Source organism: Microplitis demolitor, chromosome 10 (genome assembly GCF_026212275.2).
Source record: "Microplitis demolitor isolate Queensland-Clemson2020A chromosome 10, iyMicDemo2.1a, whole genome shotgun sequence".
In the NCBI taxonomy this organism is placed as follows: domain Eukaryota; kingdom Metazoa; phylum Arthropoda; class Insecta; order Hymenoptera; family Braconidae; genus Microplitis; species Microplitis demolitor.
In genome coordinates, this window is record NC_068554.1 from 1,269,177 (window position 1) to 1,284,068 (window position 14,892).

General features: G+C 30.8%; 2 protein-coding genes across 2 annotated transcripts; both read left to right on the top strand.

The window, feature by feature from the left end:
• Positions 1-3,207: 3,207 nt before the first annotated feature.
• Osi6 (Osiris 6) lies at positions 3,208-4,548 on the top strand. Its single transcript, XM_053742318.1, has 3 exons — positions 3,208-3,676; positions 3,754-3,856; positions 3,981-4,548. Exons 1-3 carry the CDS (start codon positions 3,347-3,349, stop codon positions 4,319-4,321), a joined length of 774 nt encoding a protein of 257 aa, XP_053598293.1. The 5' UTR covers positions 3,208-3,346; the 3' UTR covers positions 4,322-4,548.
• Positions 4,549-11,065: 6,517 nt separating this feature from the next.
• Positions 11,066-13,966, top strand: LOC103571744 (uncharacterized). The gene is made up of 3 exons (XM_008550018.3): positions 11,066-11,547; positions 11,623-11,798; positions 13,423-13,966. Exons 1-3 carry the CDS (start codon positions 11,288-11,290, stop codon positions 13,845-13,847), a joined length of 861 nt encoding a protein of 286 aa, XP_008548240.1. The 5' UTR covers positions 11,066-11,287; the 3' UTR covers positions 13,848-13,966.
• The last annotated feature ends 926 nt before the right edge of the window (positions 13,967-14,892 follow it).

A 14,892-nucleotide genomic window follows, 5' to 3' on the forward strand; every position in this document is an offset into this window, starting at 1 on the left:
TTTTTCTGGAACAAATTTCTCATAAAAATAAAATAATGCTGGAAAAAAAAATAATTTCGGTGCTCAATAATTTTTAGTGGAAATGGGGCAAGTTGGTCACTCGGAGCTCCGCCATTTTCAAAAATAAAAATTTTTGTTATTCGTTATTTTCTTGAATTTCGGAACTGAAAAAAAAATCAAAATTAGGGAAATATGAATCCCTGGATAGAAACAAAAATTATGGAGTAGTTGCACTTTCTGGCTGGTCAACTTTCCCTGGAATACCGGATGAAAATTTGAAAAAATGTGAAAAATGTAAATTCAATATGTCTACGAAATGTCAGCAAAGACGTCATCGGCTATCTAGGATTTAAATCGATGAAAGTGATACCGTGAACATTAAAAAAGTTTCATTTTCTTTAAATAGCTAGTATTATACTTGCATTAATAAATTCAGTACCCGCCTACTCGATAATACTAATCGTTAAAATCCACAATTTAAATTTACGTGGGTATACATATTTATTATCGAGTACATTGTAATATAATGTAACCCTTCCTTTCTCGAGTCCTGAGAGACTAAAAGGCGGCGGCCGTATAAACGAAATGAAATCGAGAAGAGAGTTGGTGCGCAACTCCGATAATGCCAGGCGAGTCTTTCATGGGTCAGAGTAGAAAGTGATGCTGTACTGGACGAAGTAGTCCAACGAAGGTCAGAGATCCAGGATACGCTTTAATTTAAACTTGGGATTTTTTAGTTTTTTTCCTTTTCAACTACTAGCACTTTTTTTATTCATTCATTCATACATTCATACATTCATACGTTCGTCTATAGATGCTTAGTAATTTCAAATGCTCAGAGTATGCCAGTTTTTACTTTTTCACTTGAAAATTTTCTTTTGGAACGAAAAAGTAAAGATTTCAAGCTCACGCAAAAATTTTTCAAGTTTTTTTCCATTTTTCTGCAAAAAAAATCGAACATGAATTTTTTTTGACAATTTTTGACTCTGGGTCCATAATTTTCATTTTATGATTTCTTTCCTGTCAGAAAATACTTGAAAAGCGTTTTCCGCCAGCTTTTTTTCACTTTTTCTCAGGTTTTCATTTAAAAAATTCCTCATTACATGAAAATTAAAAATTTCAGTATTGAACACATTTTAAAACAAATTTCGCTCCCAAAAAAATTCGGCCATCGAAATTTGGTCTTTTTCATACAAACACCCGATTCTGAATTTTTTCAGCCAACTTTTCAACTCCATGCTTCTAATTTTCATTTCATAATTTCTTCACTTCATAAAATTTTTCCAAAAAATGCTCAGCCAACCATTTTTCACATTTTTATGTCCTTTTAGTCAAAAACAAGACTATGAAAAGTTCTTATGTAAAATTTCATCATTGAAAAAGTTTGAAAAAAAATGTAGCTCACAAAAATACAGTCATCAATCAAAAACTCAATTTTTCATATATTTAGCTCAGAAAAGACTTTTTCTAGTGGATAACAATTATAATGACATGCAATAAAAGATATAGAAAGTAAATTATAATGTAATGAATGGTAATGAATGAATCGAGTTACTTTTTGGTAATGCAATAAAATAATACTTATTTTTGTTCCATGCATGTTCAGTGTTTGGCGACATGTTAACACTCGTGCTTGGAATAGTCACTCCATTAGTGACTTTCACTCTTTATGACGCACGTTTGTGCTTTTTATTCACAACATTTTTTTTTCGGCTCTTTTGACTGACAATTAGGTCCCGAAAGAACCAGCAGCACTATTGTTATTAATGTTCTATGGTTTGCGGTAAATAGAAAATAATGCATTGTATATAGAAAAATATATATATATATATATATATATATATATATATATATATATATATATATATATATGAGTAATAAAAAGTAAAAAAAATAGGTGGAAGAGATAAAAGTAAACGGGTTAGGAAGTTTCTAATCGAGATGAGTTTTGTGGATAAGAAAGATTGTTATTGACGTTAATTTTCTTTTTATGTCGTCGATATATATTTAAGATTGTCTATCGCGTTAACTGTAAAATTTATCAAATAAAAGGTCAGGTGAACTACGAATAGAAAAAAAAACAATTTCTTTTTTTAATAATTGGATACATGGAAAAAAAATTTCTAAATTTAATTTGAAGATTTTTTTCATGAATTTTCAATCCCATGTATGATTTTTCACTTTTCAATGAAAAATAAAGTTGGATGACTGAATTTCGGTAAATTCTAGGCGCTGTGAATTTGTAGAAATGTTTTATACTTTTTTTTGTAAATTCGTTTCGGCACTTTTACTCTCAATTGTCTTGCGAATCACGTATTAAATTTACACGTAAATCACTTCACCTTATAAACTCCGTTAAAAATATTAAAAAAAAATAAATATTTTTTTTACTCTATTTAGGCTGTGCCATTTTGTCTTTTTTTTACTCAACAGTATTTTAGTTTTTAAAAATACTATAAATTTAAAAAAAAAATATATAACCCAGTCAAAATTTTCTGCATTTTTTCAAAAATTAAAATTTTACTTGAATAAATGCTATTTTCAAAAAATGTCTAAATTAATTTTCTGAAAAAAAAAAAACAAATTCCGAATTTTTTTATTCATCCTATTGAATTCCACATATATTCAAATAATTCCCATATCGCCCGAACTGTAAAAAATTCCTAAACCTAATTTAAAAAATTTTCTCTAAACTAAAAATATCCATTAGATCTAGGTCTCGTGTAATGGACATATAACATAAAATAAACATAAAAGAGGATATGGGTACAAGTACTCTAGTGTGTCCACATGACAAAGACGCACAATAATAACAATAATAAAAAAAAAAAAGAAAAAAAAAATTCAAAGGTGCGGTTTTCTATTTGTCGTTGACGGGCTGGGTCATCGTGAAGCTTCGTCCCACCAGCTCTGTGGTTCACCTCATTGGTGAATACTTTTGGTCGAGAGGTTAAAACACGTCTGTCCGCTATGCCCGGCACCGATTGTATTGCTCGGTACTGGGTCTTAGCGTTAAAATAAACCGTCTTTAACGATTACGAGTACGACGACATCGGCATGCCCACCAGCCAGATGGCCACACGTGGTACACACACTAATAGAAGGATAAAAAATCAACGTCAAATATATATTGGGAGGGGATTTGCTGGGCGTCTTGGGCCACTAAGAGGGGACAACGCCAAATATAAGCTAAAGAGCCTGTCGGATGGACCACACCAAATTTTAACCACGTGAGAGTCGGTATTAAGTCCTCGTCTAATACAACTGTCATATATATCCATATATATATACAAAGTTTATTTATTAATATAAAGTTTTTAAACAAATTAAAAAAAAAAACGTGACAATGAATACGTATTTAAAAATCGTGTGCTTCTCGATGGCTGTTGTGTTAATAAGCGGTCAGGATATTAACAAGTGTTTTGAACAAGACAGCATATCCTGCGTGCAAAAGAGCCTCTACAGAAAGGCCAAAGAGTTCTTCACGAAAGACAGCATTGAATTATTCAGTGGTGTTAGTCTGGTTAAAAGCGCCGCTCGGAATTCGCGGGGTTCAAAGGACGTTATTTATGATCAGGAAATTGACGCCGCTAATGACGTCGCCGGGCGTCAAAGTGCCTTAGAAAATTTCGTCAGTGACGAGGCGAGCGATTTTATGACCGGACGCAGCCTTAGGGTAATTTTTAAAAAATATAATTAAAAAAAAAAAATTATTTTAGATCGGTACATATTTAATTGTTTGATATTTTGTAGATCAATTTCGCTCCAGTTGTTGAAAAAATCGGACAGACTGCCCGTGCTATGGTTGACTCTGTTCCCCAAGAAGTTAGACAAGCCGTTGATGAAGTTGTTGAAGGTAATTTATAATTAATGATTAATTTTTTAAAATTGAAGATACAAAAAATGGCCTTCAATTTTTTTTTGAGTGATAATTTGAAGGTGATTTAAAAAAAATGATTGACTATAAAAATTTTTTGCAGGCCGTGGAAAGAAAAAACTCCTCAAGTCAATCCTCCCACTTTTGATCGCCGCGAAAGTCAAAATTGGCGCCCTCGCAGTGTTGGCGTACTTCGGAGTCGCATTATTAGCCAAGAAGGCGATCTTTGCATCTTTGATCTCCCTCGCAATCTCGGCGTTCATTGGTCTGAAGTCACTCTGGTCAAAGGGCGCTGATACGACGGCTTACAATGCCGGCTGGAACTCAGGAAGTGTCGGCGGATGGTCACCACCCGTTGCAACTGGAGGATGGTCATCTGGTGGATGGGATGATGGACATGGATCTTACGCTGGACAAAACCAACCCTTCTCTGGCTACCATTGATTATTTTTTTAAAATTTAATGACCTAACTGCCAAATAACGTTCACTATCTTTATTTAAAAGAGACGACAATTAAATTAATTCATCATTATATTCTACTGTCACCGTCACTGTCACTGTCACTGTCACTGTTACTGTCACTGCCACTGTCATTGCCATCACGGATCCTCAAGGTCATTTAATTAGCGGTTTATTTTTAATTGCCACTTAATTAAATAACCAAAATGGAGATTAAAGTATTTATTTTTTAATATTTATCGTTGGTCGTTTTTAAGCTGTCGCCATTATTGACAATTTTACATTTCAATGTGGCTTCATGTGTAAATAATAATTATGTATAATCATTTTATACGTAAATTAATTCTGATAAAAAAAAAAAAAAAAACAATAGCAAATTAAATTTAATAATTAAAAATACACAAATTTATTTTTTTTTTTATGTATTTAAAAATAATAATTTAAATATTTATTAGCCACAATTTTTTCTGTAGCCATTAATTGATAGTACAAAAAATAATGTCAATTAAGCTAAAAATAGGATATTTATATTTTTTGAATTTATTGGGAATTTTTGTAATTTATTTAATTTTATTACTGAATGGAAATAAAAATTTTTTATAAATATACGAGTTTTAATTTATTTACTTTTAGTTAAATAATATTTTGTGAATATTCCGGAGGTCGTTGACCCGTGAAGAATTTTATTTAAATAGGAGAGGAAATTTCCACTTTCCAGTAATTCTTGGAATATTATTTTTTATGGTTATATATGTGTGGAAGTATATATGGATGTATTATACATACTATTGCTTTGAGAATTTCGATCAACTGACCGTTATGCTTACGAACGTCGCATGTGTCCAGAAAACCTGATTTTGTGGCCTCATACATCAAAATGCACTTGGAAATATTTATCATTTATTTATTGTAATTATTTATATTTTTTATAAATATGACTTATTATAAATATATCAAGTATTTTCATAATTACTCTGTAGGAAAAATTTATTGATCGAAATTATTAATGGGAAGTGAAATTAAAATATTTTTTTTCTGCACCAAAGTTTCTATGGCCATTATATCCCATGAAAAATTTTTTTTCTCTTTACGCGAGCAAAAATTTGAAAATTTAAAAATTTCCCTGATTTGGCTAAAGTGACCGAACTGCCCCATTTTCATACATAAATATATAGAGAATGAAGTGGGGCAAAATGATCATCTTTTTGTTCTTAAATAAAAATTCAGTATCAGTAGAGCCCAGCTACAAATTAAAAGTTCCCCAAATTCGGGGCAAGATGGGCCGTAAGTAAAAATTCAATTTTGATAAAAAAAAAAATTTGGCGCGAATTTATGTCATGTAATTTTAGTTGAAGAGAACTATAGAGGGCTTATTTACCCCCTCTCTTTTTTAAGTATACATATGTATAGCATTCAAAATTAGTGAAAAAATATTTTGAATATTTGCAATGATGACAGAAGGAGAGGAAGTGACCTCTGACACTTTTGCAAATTTTTTTTCTCAATCTAATATTTCCCTGATTTATATCCTAATCACTAATCGCAAATCAATTGATTACTCGGACAGTTAAATACTTAACCTGTGAAAGTTAATTTCTATTCGAAATTTGAATTTTTAATTCCACTTGTGTCTACGACACAAAGTAAATGATATTCAAAAGGAAGTTTGAAGAAAGAAAAAAAAATGTAAAATATCTACGACAAATGCTCGACCTGGTTCTCTAAGACACATGGTACCATCATCCGGTCTAGCTGAATACCGCAAAGTGCACTTTCCCTCAAACGTACACAGTGTCGCGGCTCTTATCAGCACATTGACAAACAAGTTTGCATTACCATACAAATAAGTGAGCTCTGTCTTCTGTCGTGTATTAAATATACGGTATATCTTAGTTGTTAAATGTTAAGTCACTGGTTGTTAAATTGTGCGCTGGAAGTCGACGTCAGTGGACGTAAAAGGCCTTGGCACTGCGCCTGGTTGCTTCCGTACTTGACGATAATGTCAAGTTCATGCATGGGCTTGTCTAGAAATTACAGAAACGATCCACACATTCTTCGACATTTACATTTTTTCATAATTAACGTCTCTCATTTTTAAATTAGCATCTCCAATGATTGTTATCTACCCCCCCCCCCCTTTAATAATTAGTAGAGTAAAAAATTCTTAATTGATTTTTTTTTTAATATTAAAAAAAAAGTGGATATGAATAAAAATATAAAAGGGCGCGTAAATTAAATTTAAAAGCAAATAGATGTCAATTGCTATGACTAATTAACGATCTCGCGTTTTACAGAATAACTCTCTGTCACTCTCTGTCTTTCTCACTGACTACACCTACTTGGTGTTTAAGTACAGCTACACCTATTATATCTATCCTGCAGACTTAGATGTAGATAAGATGCGATAAGATGACTATCTCAGCAGCTACCAATTACTCGGTATCAATCTTATCACTGTAAAGATTCACTTCAATGCAATGGGTGTCGGGTAAGTGGTATAGTAAGTAGCAATGGGTAATGGGCATCGGCATAATATAAATGAAACGTAAACGAGAACCCAAGGAGCGTAAAGGATAACAAGCTAGTATTCAGTAGGTGAAAGAGAGACACAAACTGTCTAGTTAGATTGAAAGCAAGAGCGATAACTTTCATTTTATTTGTGGTAAACACTCCAACGCATACCTCAGCGTTTCTCTTTGTCTTATTTTCATTTATTTTTCAATTAGTTATTAACAATAATATTTTTTTTGTTTCCTTGTATTTTTACTAGGATGTCAAATTGGGAAGGAGGGGGGGGGTGTTCGGGGTCTCACATATGTCACATTTTTTTTTAATTTTTTTGATATTGAAGTTAGCCGACGTTTTAATAACTTTTGGATTTTTTTCAAAAAGATAAATTATAAAAAAAAAAAAAAATTTGAAAAATTACACCTATAGTTTATTTGATTCTCTACATGTGCATTTTTTTAGTTTTTTATTTTTTTGTGATTAAATTGTCAAAAAAAAAATTCGAAAATTATTAATTACCTGCTAACTTCAGAATGATTTTTTTTTTAATGATATCCAAGTATTGTTCCATTAAAAAATTACCCCCACCCACTTAAAATGGGTATTGTTATACAAAAGTAGTTGACAACGACTTCCAGGCATGTTCACGAGGAGAATAAAAAAAATTCCCAAACTAAAGAACAATCTCTAAACAATAGTGTTACATATATATATATATATATATATATATATATATATATATATATATATATATAACATTTGTGATATGATACAAAAAATAAACCGTTATCTTCCTGTGGTTAATGTAAGATCTACTGAACTACATGATCTTAACTCTTAGCATAATCTTAATACGTTAGCTCAGTTTACTCCTTATTGTCGTAATTATTATCTCAGACAATATGTAATTAAAATTAATTATACATATAATATTAATCTCGTCACATCGTAATGTAATAATTTTTTTTTTTTAAATATATATATATATATATATATATATATATATATATATATATTTATATATGTATGAGTCGTAATTTATTATGATTATGAGCTGTATTTAATGTAATTTGTGATTTATTTTTTTAAGCTGATTAAATAATTTGTTCGTAAATGAGGAAGAGGTAAAATTAAATCTGGTGTTAATATTTATATATATATGTATATATGTGGAATTTAGCGATAAGTGTTACATGAAGTAAATATATATGTCGGCTTACGAGTCAAAGGCTCTCATTACAAGCATTGGATTACATATATATATATATATATATATATATATATATATATATATATATATATATATATATATGTATATATGATAGAAATACCAGCAAAGCTAATATGAGATTTGCCCAAAGCGACATGAAGATTTTCTCACAAGCTCACACGGTCGGAGGTCTCGGGATCTCGGTCGCGAGGATTCAGTCACTACAAATAAAATGTGAATGTTAGCTTTGTATTATTATATACATGTATATATGTATATGTGTGTATATAATGTATGCTGAATGGTGAGTGTGCAGTTGTACAAGTAAGACCAACTGATGAAGATGATGATGACGAAGAAGAAATTTATCGGAAGCAAAATGGCCCCGACCTAGTTATAACTGCCCAACTGCCCCGGTTATTTTACTCTCCATTTATTTTTTAAGACCTTTATTTACAGGGAGTTACTCTTCCTATTACAATGGGGTATGATGGGTCACTATTAAAACTCTAATCGTACTTTTTCTTTTTCTATTAACCAAGGTCATGAATTTTTAAATTTTATCAAAAGCCAAAGATTTTTCAAATTTTACAAGTAGGGACAATTTTTTAGCAACCTTCAAAACTTTATTTTTTTAGGTGGCATTTTTTTATGTAAAATAAAATTTGCTGCAATAAAAAAAATAAATTTGACATTTTTAATATTTTTTAAATTGTTTGAACTCATAACTGGTTCAAATTTTCCCGGGCTACCCTAAAATATTGATATCTATTTCAAGTATCCGTTCTCTGAATTATTTTATTGAAAATATGAAAAATTTGATTCTGGGGTAAAACGGGTCTTATTATAAAAAAAAATTTGAAATTACTCCGACTGTCCAGGTTGACCATACTCCATTTTTCCACACACCATAACTAAGCACATATATATTCAAAATAAAAAAGACATTTATGATAAAATTTTTTTAGTTGAAAAATTAATTTAAAAATCGGTCACTTAAAAATTGTGCGCTTTCTTTACAACTGGATTCATCGATCGCAGATGACTTCTATATGTGAAATCGACTTCATAACCCAGAAATCGAAGACATATCCAATAACACCAGAAAGTATTTTACAAAAAAAAAAAAAAAGAACTACTAATAATAGGATTATTAATTAACACAACCAACGATCCATATCCCGAGACTTTGAAACAATTAATAATAAATTTTTTTTAATTGAATCAAAGATGTGCAAACAATAAACAATTGCGATAAAAATCAGCAATTTATCGTGGATATTGAAGTAACGGGTCTGCAAATTAATTTTAAATTAAATGTTTTTATGTTAAATTGAAAAAAATAATTGCTGTGATCTAAGAAGTACTAAATTAGTACCTTTGCTTATATTATTAATATATTTTATAACTAACACATGGTTATAACATCATTACTGTCATATATTTATTTTATTTTCACTATTAAAGAGGTTTATAGTTTATGGAATTATAACTGTACAAAATTTATTTTTACCGGGAATTTCTTATCATTTGTCGTTACAATTCGGCTATTGGTTTTATTTATTTGTGGATTTACGGATTTATTGATTTTCTATTGTACTGATTGATGTTTTATTTAGCGAGGCGCTAGATAGTAAGCCGACAAATAAATCTAGTGAGGACTACGACTGTCGTATACGAATTAGAGACCCATAAATCTCCATTTTAATTTTTTAAAAAGTGTTTCAACTCGCGCTTAAGTTATTTAATGCACTCATAAATAAATAAATAAATAATAAGTGGGTTTTAAATAATATTTGAATAAATATATATTTAAATCAGTTTATTTATGACATAAGAGCTTAAATAATTTTTTTTAATATAATAATTAAATGTATTTTTTTTTCAAATTATTAACCAGGCAGAAAATTTTTGAAAATTGCGATTAGTCGGTAGAGGGCAAGATGCACTTTGAAAATTTGGGAAAATTTAAATCACTTGACTAAAAAAAAAAATTAATTTTTATTGGAAAAAATTTTTCTATTTTTGGGATATTTTTAAAAATTTAAAAAAAATGGAAAATTATAATTTATGTGCAAATTTGATTACGAAAAAAATTGCATTATTTGAATATATGTTAAAAAAAAAATCAAAATTTAGGAAATTAGTGACCTGTAATTCGAACCCTTATGAGTTAGCAAATGAATTTTGAAAAATTATAAGAACCCATAAAATAATAAAATATCCCTTCTATTCCCTCCAGAAATCCTCGTCCTCTCATTCAATAAGTAGGTCTTCGCAAGACATATGTCAGCACCAAAGTGAAAGATGATAATCTTAATGACGATAATGATGATGACCGTAGGACAAGTCTCGCGTGCATTAAAATTTAATTTAAAAAAAACTCTACCCCACTTTATTTCTCTTCCCCCTTCTTTAGCTCAACTCGAATGGTCTAAAAGAATAAAGAGCTAAAATGAAACTAAAAGGGCCACTGGCCCGTAATCCTTTCACACAGATCTCTTGGTCATGATCCCTCGGTCAACATCATCCAGATGCTACCACTCTTGATCTTCTTTCTCTCCTTCCCTCCTTATTAACCTTTTTTCAGTCCCATTCTCTGAATGGTGAAGGTGAACCTCAGGAGAAAGAGCATCCAGGGATGACCGGGTCGGCATTGAATCCTCACCTCCTCTCGTTTATTCACTCCACATATTTTAATTCCCTCTCCACATGGAGGGGAGGAGAGACAAAAGATACAGAAATCTGAAGCAGCAACAGTGAACGCATATTAAATTAGCCATGTGTTGGTTTTTTATTCTTCTTCTTGCTCTTGCTCGCGCTCTTCTTGTTCTTTTACTGTTCCTGCCGTTGCTGTTGCTGATGATGATGATACAGCAGTCAAGTGGGGGGCAATCTTTGAGAGTAAAGTCTGCACGAGTAGTCCCCGTGAACCTTCCTTCCATACTTACACCACTACACACCACAATTTAATATCCCCTCGTCCGCATTGGTATAAAAGCTAACCAAACCTCTTTTAGATGCAACATAACAACGTCAACAACGCCACTATCCTGTGTCACACATTACCGCGCTCGGTTATTTATTTATTTAACAAGGAGCTTATACACAAGACTCCTTATTTATTTTGTTTTGTTTATTTAAATATATATATACATTTCGCCAAGTGGTGTCTTGGATATTACCATCAGTAAACAATATATATATATAGATATCTATATATATATATATAATGAATAAAATATTTGTGCCGATCCTGTGGGCCATGATGGCGACGTCGGTCCTTGCGCTGCCTGCCAACGACAATAAATCGGGTGACAACGATCTCATGGCGACCATTTACTCAGACTGCAGCAAAAAGGACTCGATCGACTGCATAAAAGTAAAGTTTTTTAATTTCGTTGACAAAATGCTGACGGACAAAGAGGATATCACGTTGTCGGAGGGCATTACGGTCGTCAAAACTTCAACTGCTGAGGAAGGGGCACCGAGGTAAGATTTTTGATGTCAAATTAATCGAGGGTAGGCTGGTGGCTGTTTATTTATTTTTGTATGGTTTTTTTTTAGGTCCATCGACTCGACGGATGTGGACACTTTGATCTTCGACAGAGTCGGGAGGTTTTTGAAGACCCACTCTATCAAGGTCGACCTTAAGGGCAGCGATATTTTGGGGGTTGTTGAGTCCGCTGGAAGAAGTCTGGATGACTTGAGTGAAAGTCTTGTTGAGGGACGGGGTAAAAAGAGTAAGTGATGTTTATTATTTTTATTTGTTGTCTATGGGGTTGCGGTTTATCAAAAAATTTAATATGGGTTCAGTTTATTCTTATAAATTATTTTTTATTTAAAATTTCATTAAAAATACAGCGGAAAAATTTTTTAAAAAGTAAATTCGAAATAATTAGTACAGTAATTAAATTTTTTTCATGATTAAAAAAAATAAATTCATAATTAATCTGTTTAAAAAAAAATATGGACTCTATAAAAATCACCATAAAAAAACATTTTAATAACTTGTAACTAAAATTAATAAACCAGTCCCTAAAAAATAAAAATAACCATAAAAAATATTTTTTATGACCGAGTGATTACTGTGACCCGTAAATAAATTATTAACTCTGGTACTCTTCATATAAACATAAACATAAATATGAACCTGCATAGCTTGAAGATTTAAGGACTCCCATATATCAATATCATACATTTATACACATATGTTTCCATACATCCTTAACATACTACATATGTACACATGAGTAGTAATTGATGGTGTTGGTGGTGGAGGTGGTATAAAGTTTATGACGATGCCGTTGACCCACTGAGGAACTGGTTCCGTTTACTCTTGTCTCACACGAACATGTTCACATTGAACTCAAGTTCATGATTCATGATTCGACGGTGAGAGGTAACTTTTTTAAATTCTTTCTCTTCCTTCTTTCTTTCGTACTCACACTCGTACTTGTACTTGTGCATCCGCGAGCTCACAATGTGAGCGTATTAAATAAATAAAAAAATGGAATGAAGAAAAAAAAAGAGAAAGAGAGTATAATAAAACGTTTAGGAGACAGGATCCTGTGCTGTGTAAGTCGGGATTTTTGACATACTTTCTTTTCCCGGTTGTCGTCATGGTACTTTACCTTGACCCTCAACTCACCTATTCCACATTCGTATCCACGTGATTATAGAAATTGCACACTTGTCATTTTTAATTCATACCAACATCGGCTTCTTTATTTTATTTTACTTAACTTCCAACTTCTCTACTCTACTCTACTCTACTATTATATACTTGTTCTATCATTATTCGAAAGTTTACAAATTACTATTTCAATACATCACTAGAATACTTAAATATATTTTTATACTAATGATAAGGGGTAAAATGGTTCACGCTAAACATTTGATAAATTTTTTCTTCCAAAATATTTTACTTTTATTATTTTTGGAAAATTTGAGTCGTCGAAATTTTTCAAAAAATTGCACACCCCGAAGCTCTACTGTCAAAATTTTTTTTTGTCATTAATTATCAACTAAATCACTGATGACTTCTACTTGAATTACAAAAAAACAAAATTTGAACTTTTTTGGAGTACGGCCCATTTTGCCCCTTATTTCTTTTTACGTCTTTTAAATAAATGTAAAAATTTTTCCCGCCTCTTTTTTATTCAAAACCCCATTTATTAATTTATTTAAAAATAAATTTAAATTATTAATAATAATTACAGTAATTAATTTAATAAAAAATAAAATAATTATTAATTTAACGGTCAATCAATTTAATGAGCTTGTATTAAATAAATTAACGCACTAAATATAGTGAATTAATTAGTAGACTAATAATTAAATAAATTTGAATATTATTAATTACAGAGAAGCAGCAGAAATTAATGGGACCGTTGATGATGGCGATGGCACTCAAAGCCGCGGCACTGCTGCCCTTGGCATTGGGAACGATAGCTCTGATTGCTGGTAAAGCACTTCTAGTTGGTAAGATAGCGCTCGTTATTTCGACGATAATCGGGCTGAAGAAATTACTCGGCGGTCAGAAGCACGTGACGTATGAGGTCGTCGCGCACCCGCACCACAGCAGCAGCAGCAGCCACGTGGTCAGCCACGACGATGGTGGTCACGGTGGTGGCGGTGGCGGCTTCAGTGGTGGTGACTTTGGAGGTGGTTACGGTGGTGGTGGCGGCGGTGGATCCAGTGGTCACGGATGGGCGCGAAGTCTCCCGCAAGATGTACAGCAACACGCACAGCAATTAGCTTACAGTGGCCAAATTCCTCCACAAGCTTAACTGATCTCTCCCTTTTTACTCCACCGAAAAATACTTTCCCATTAAATTAATTTATTTCCTTACATATTTATTGTAATTTAATACTGGTACCTCGAAATACTCTTTTTTTATAATTTATAAAAAAATTTTTTTCATTATTTATAATATATATATATATATATATATTTATTCGTATTTTATTTATATAAATTTTTTTTTTAAATGTAATTTTTTTTTTTTTGTAATAAAAAAAAATAATAAGTGAATTGTTCCAAAGAAAATGCAAGTGGATATTTTGAAAAAATGATAGACTAACACCAATTCCTGTCTATTAATTTTTTATTTTTTTATTAATTTTCTAGACATAAATTTTCAAAATTTCGGTATTGATAAACTGGGTAAGAATTTTTTTTGATTTTTGGACATGAATTTTTAATTTTAAAAAATTATTATTTTAATATCATATATTTCATATATTTTTAAACAAGTATTATTCATATACATCAGTATATATATTTATATATTTATAGGTATTTATAAATTTATAAATTAATGTAACTAATAAACATGATTATTAATGTGGGTTGTGTTTCATTGATACTTATAATGATAAAAAAAAAAAAAAACTAATTCAAGTTTAATGATCACACTCGTGAGAAGATGATAATGTCGTTTACCGTTACGCAATCCTGCTTTCAGTACCTCGTAGCGGTTCTACTTCAATTTTTTGGTAACTTCTTTTCGGCTAAATTCATCGCTATATACATATATCTTTATTTATTTATTTATATACATATGTACATTCAATTACTTATAAAATACCGTTTGATTTGAATATATTACTTTTCTCTACTCAAAAAAACCGCCAAACTGGAATTCATAAAAAATTGTCAAGACAATTTTTTATAATGCCGCGAAATTTGAATAAATGGGCTCAAAAAAATTGATAGTTTCTGTAATTAATTTAAATAAAATATAAAATGACTAAATTAATAATAACATATATATTTATGAAATAAAATAACCAAGTGTAGAATAGAATGAGAAAATAAAAATATATATATAT

What these genes read in the sequence shown, in the direction of transcription:
- Osi6 (XM_053742318.1), top strand. Translation starts at nt 3,347, where the DNA reads ATGAATACGTATTTAAAAATCGTGTGCTTCTCGATGGCTGTTGTGTTA. An exon ending in TGACCGGACGCAGCCTTAGG is followed by an intron (nt 3,677 to 3,753) that starts GTAATTTTTAAA and finishes GATATTTTGTAG; the next exon opens with ATCAATTTCGCTCCAGTTGT. An exon ending in CGTTGATGAAGTTGTTGAAG is followed by an intron (nt 3,857 to 3,980) that starts GTAATTTATAAT and finishes AATTTTTTGCAG; the next exon opens with GCCGTGGAAAGAAAAAACTC.
- LOC103571744 (XM_008550018.3), top strand. Translation starts at nt 11,288, where the DNA reads ATGAATAAAATATTTGTGCCGATCCTGTGGGCCATGATGGCGACGTCG. An exon ending in GCTGAGGAAGGGGCACCGAG is followed by an intron (nt 11,548 to 11,622) that starts GTAAGATTTTTG and finishes GTTTTTTTTTAG; the next exon opens with GTCCATCGACTCGACGGATG. An exon ending in TGAGGGACGGGGTAAAAAGA is followed by an intron (nt 11,799 to 13,422) that starts GTAAGTGATGTT and finishes TATTAATTACAG; the next exon opens with AGAAGCAGCAGAAATTAATG.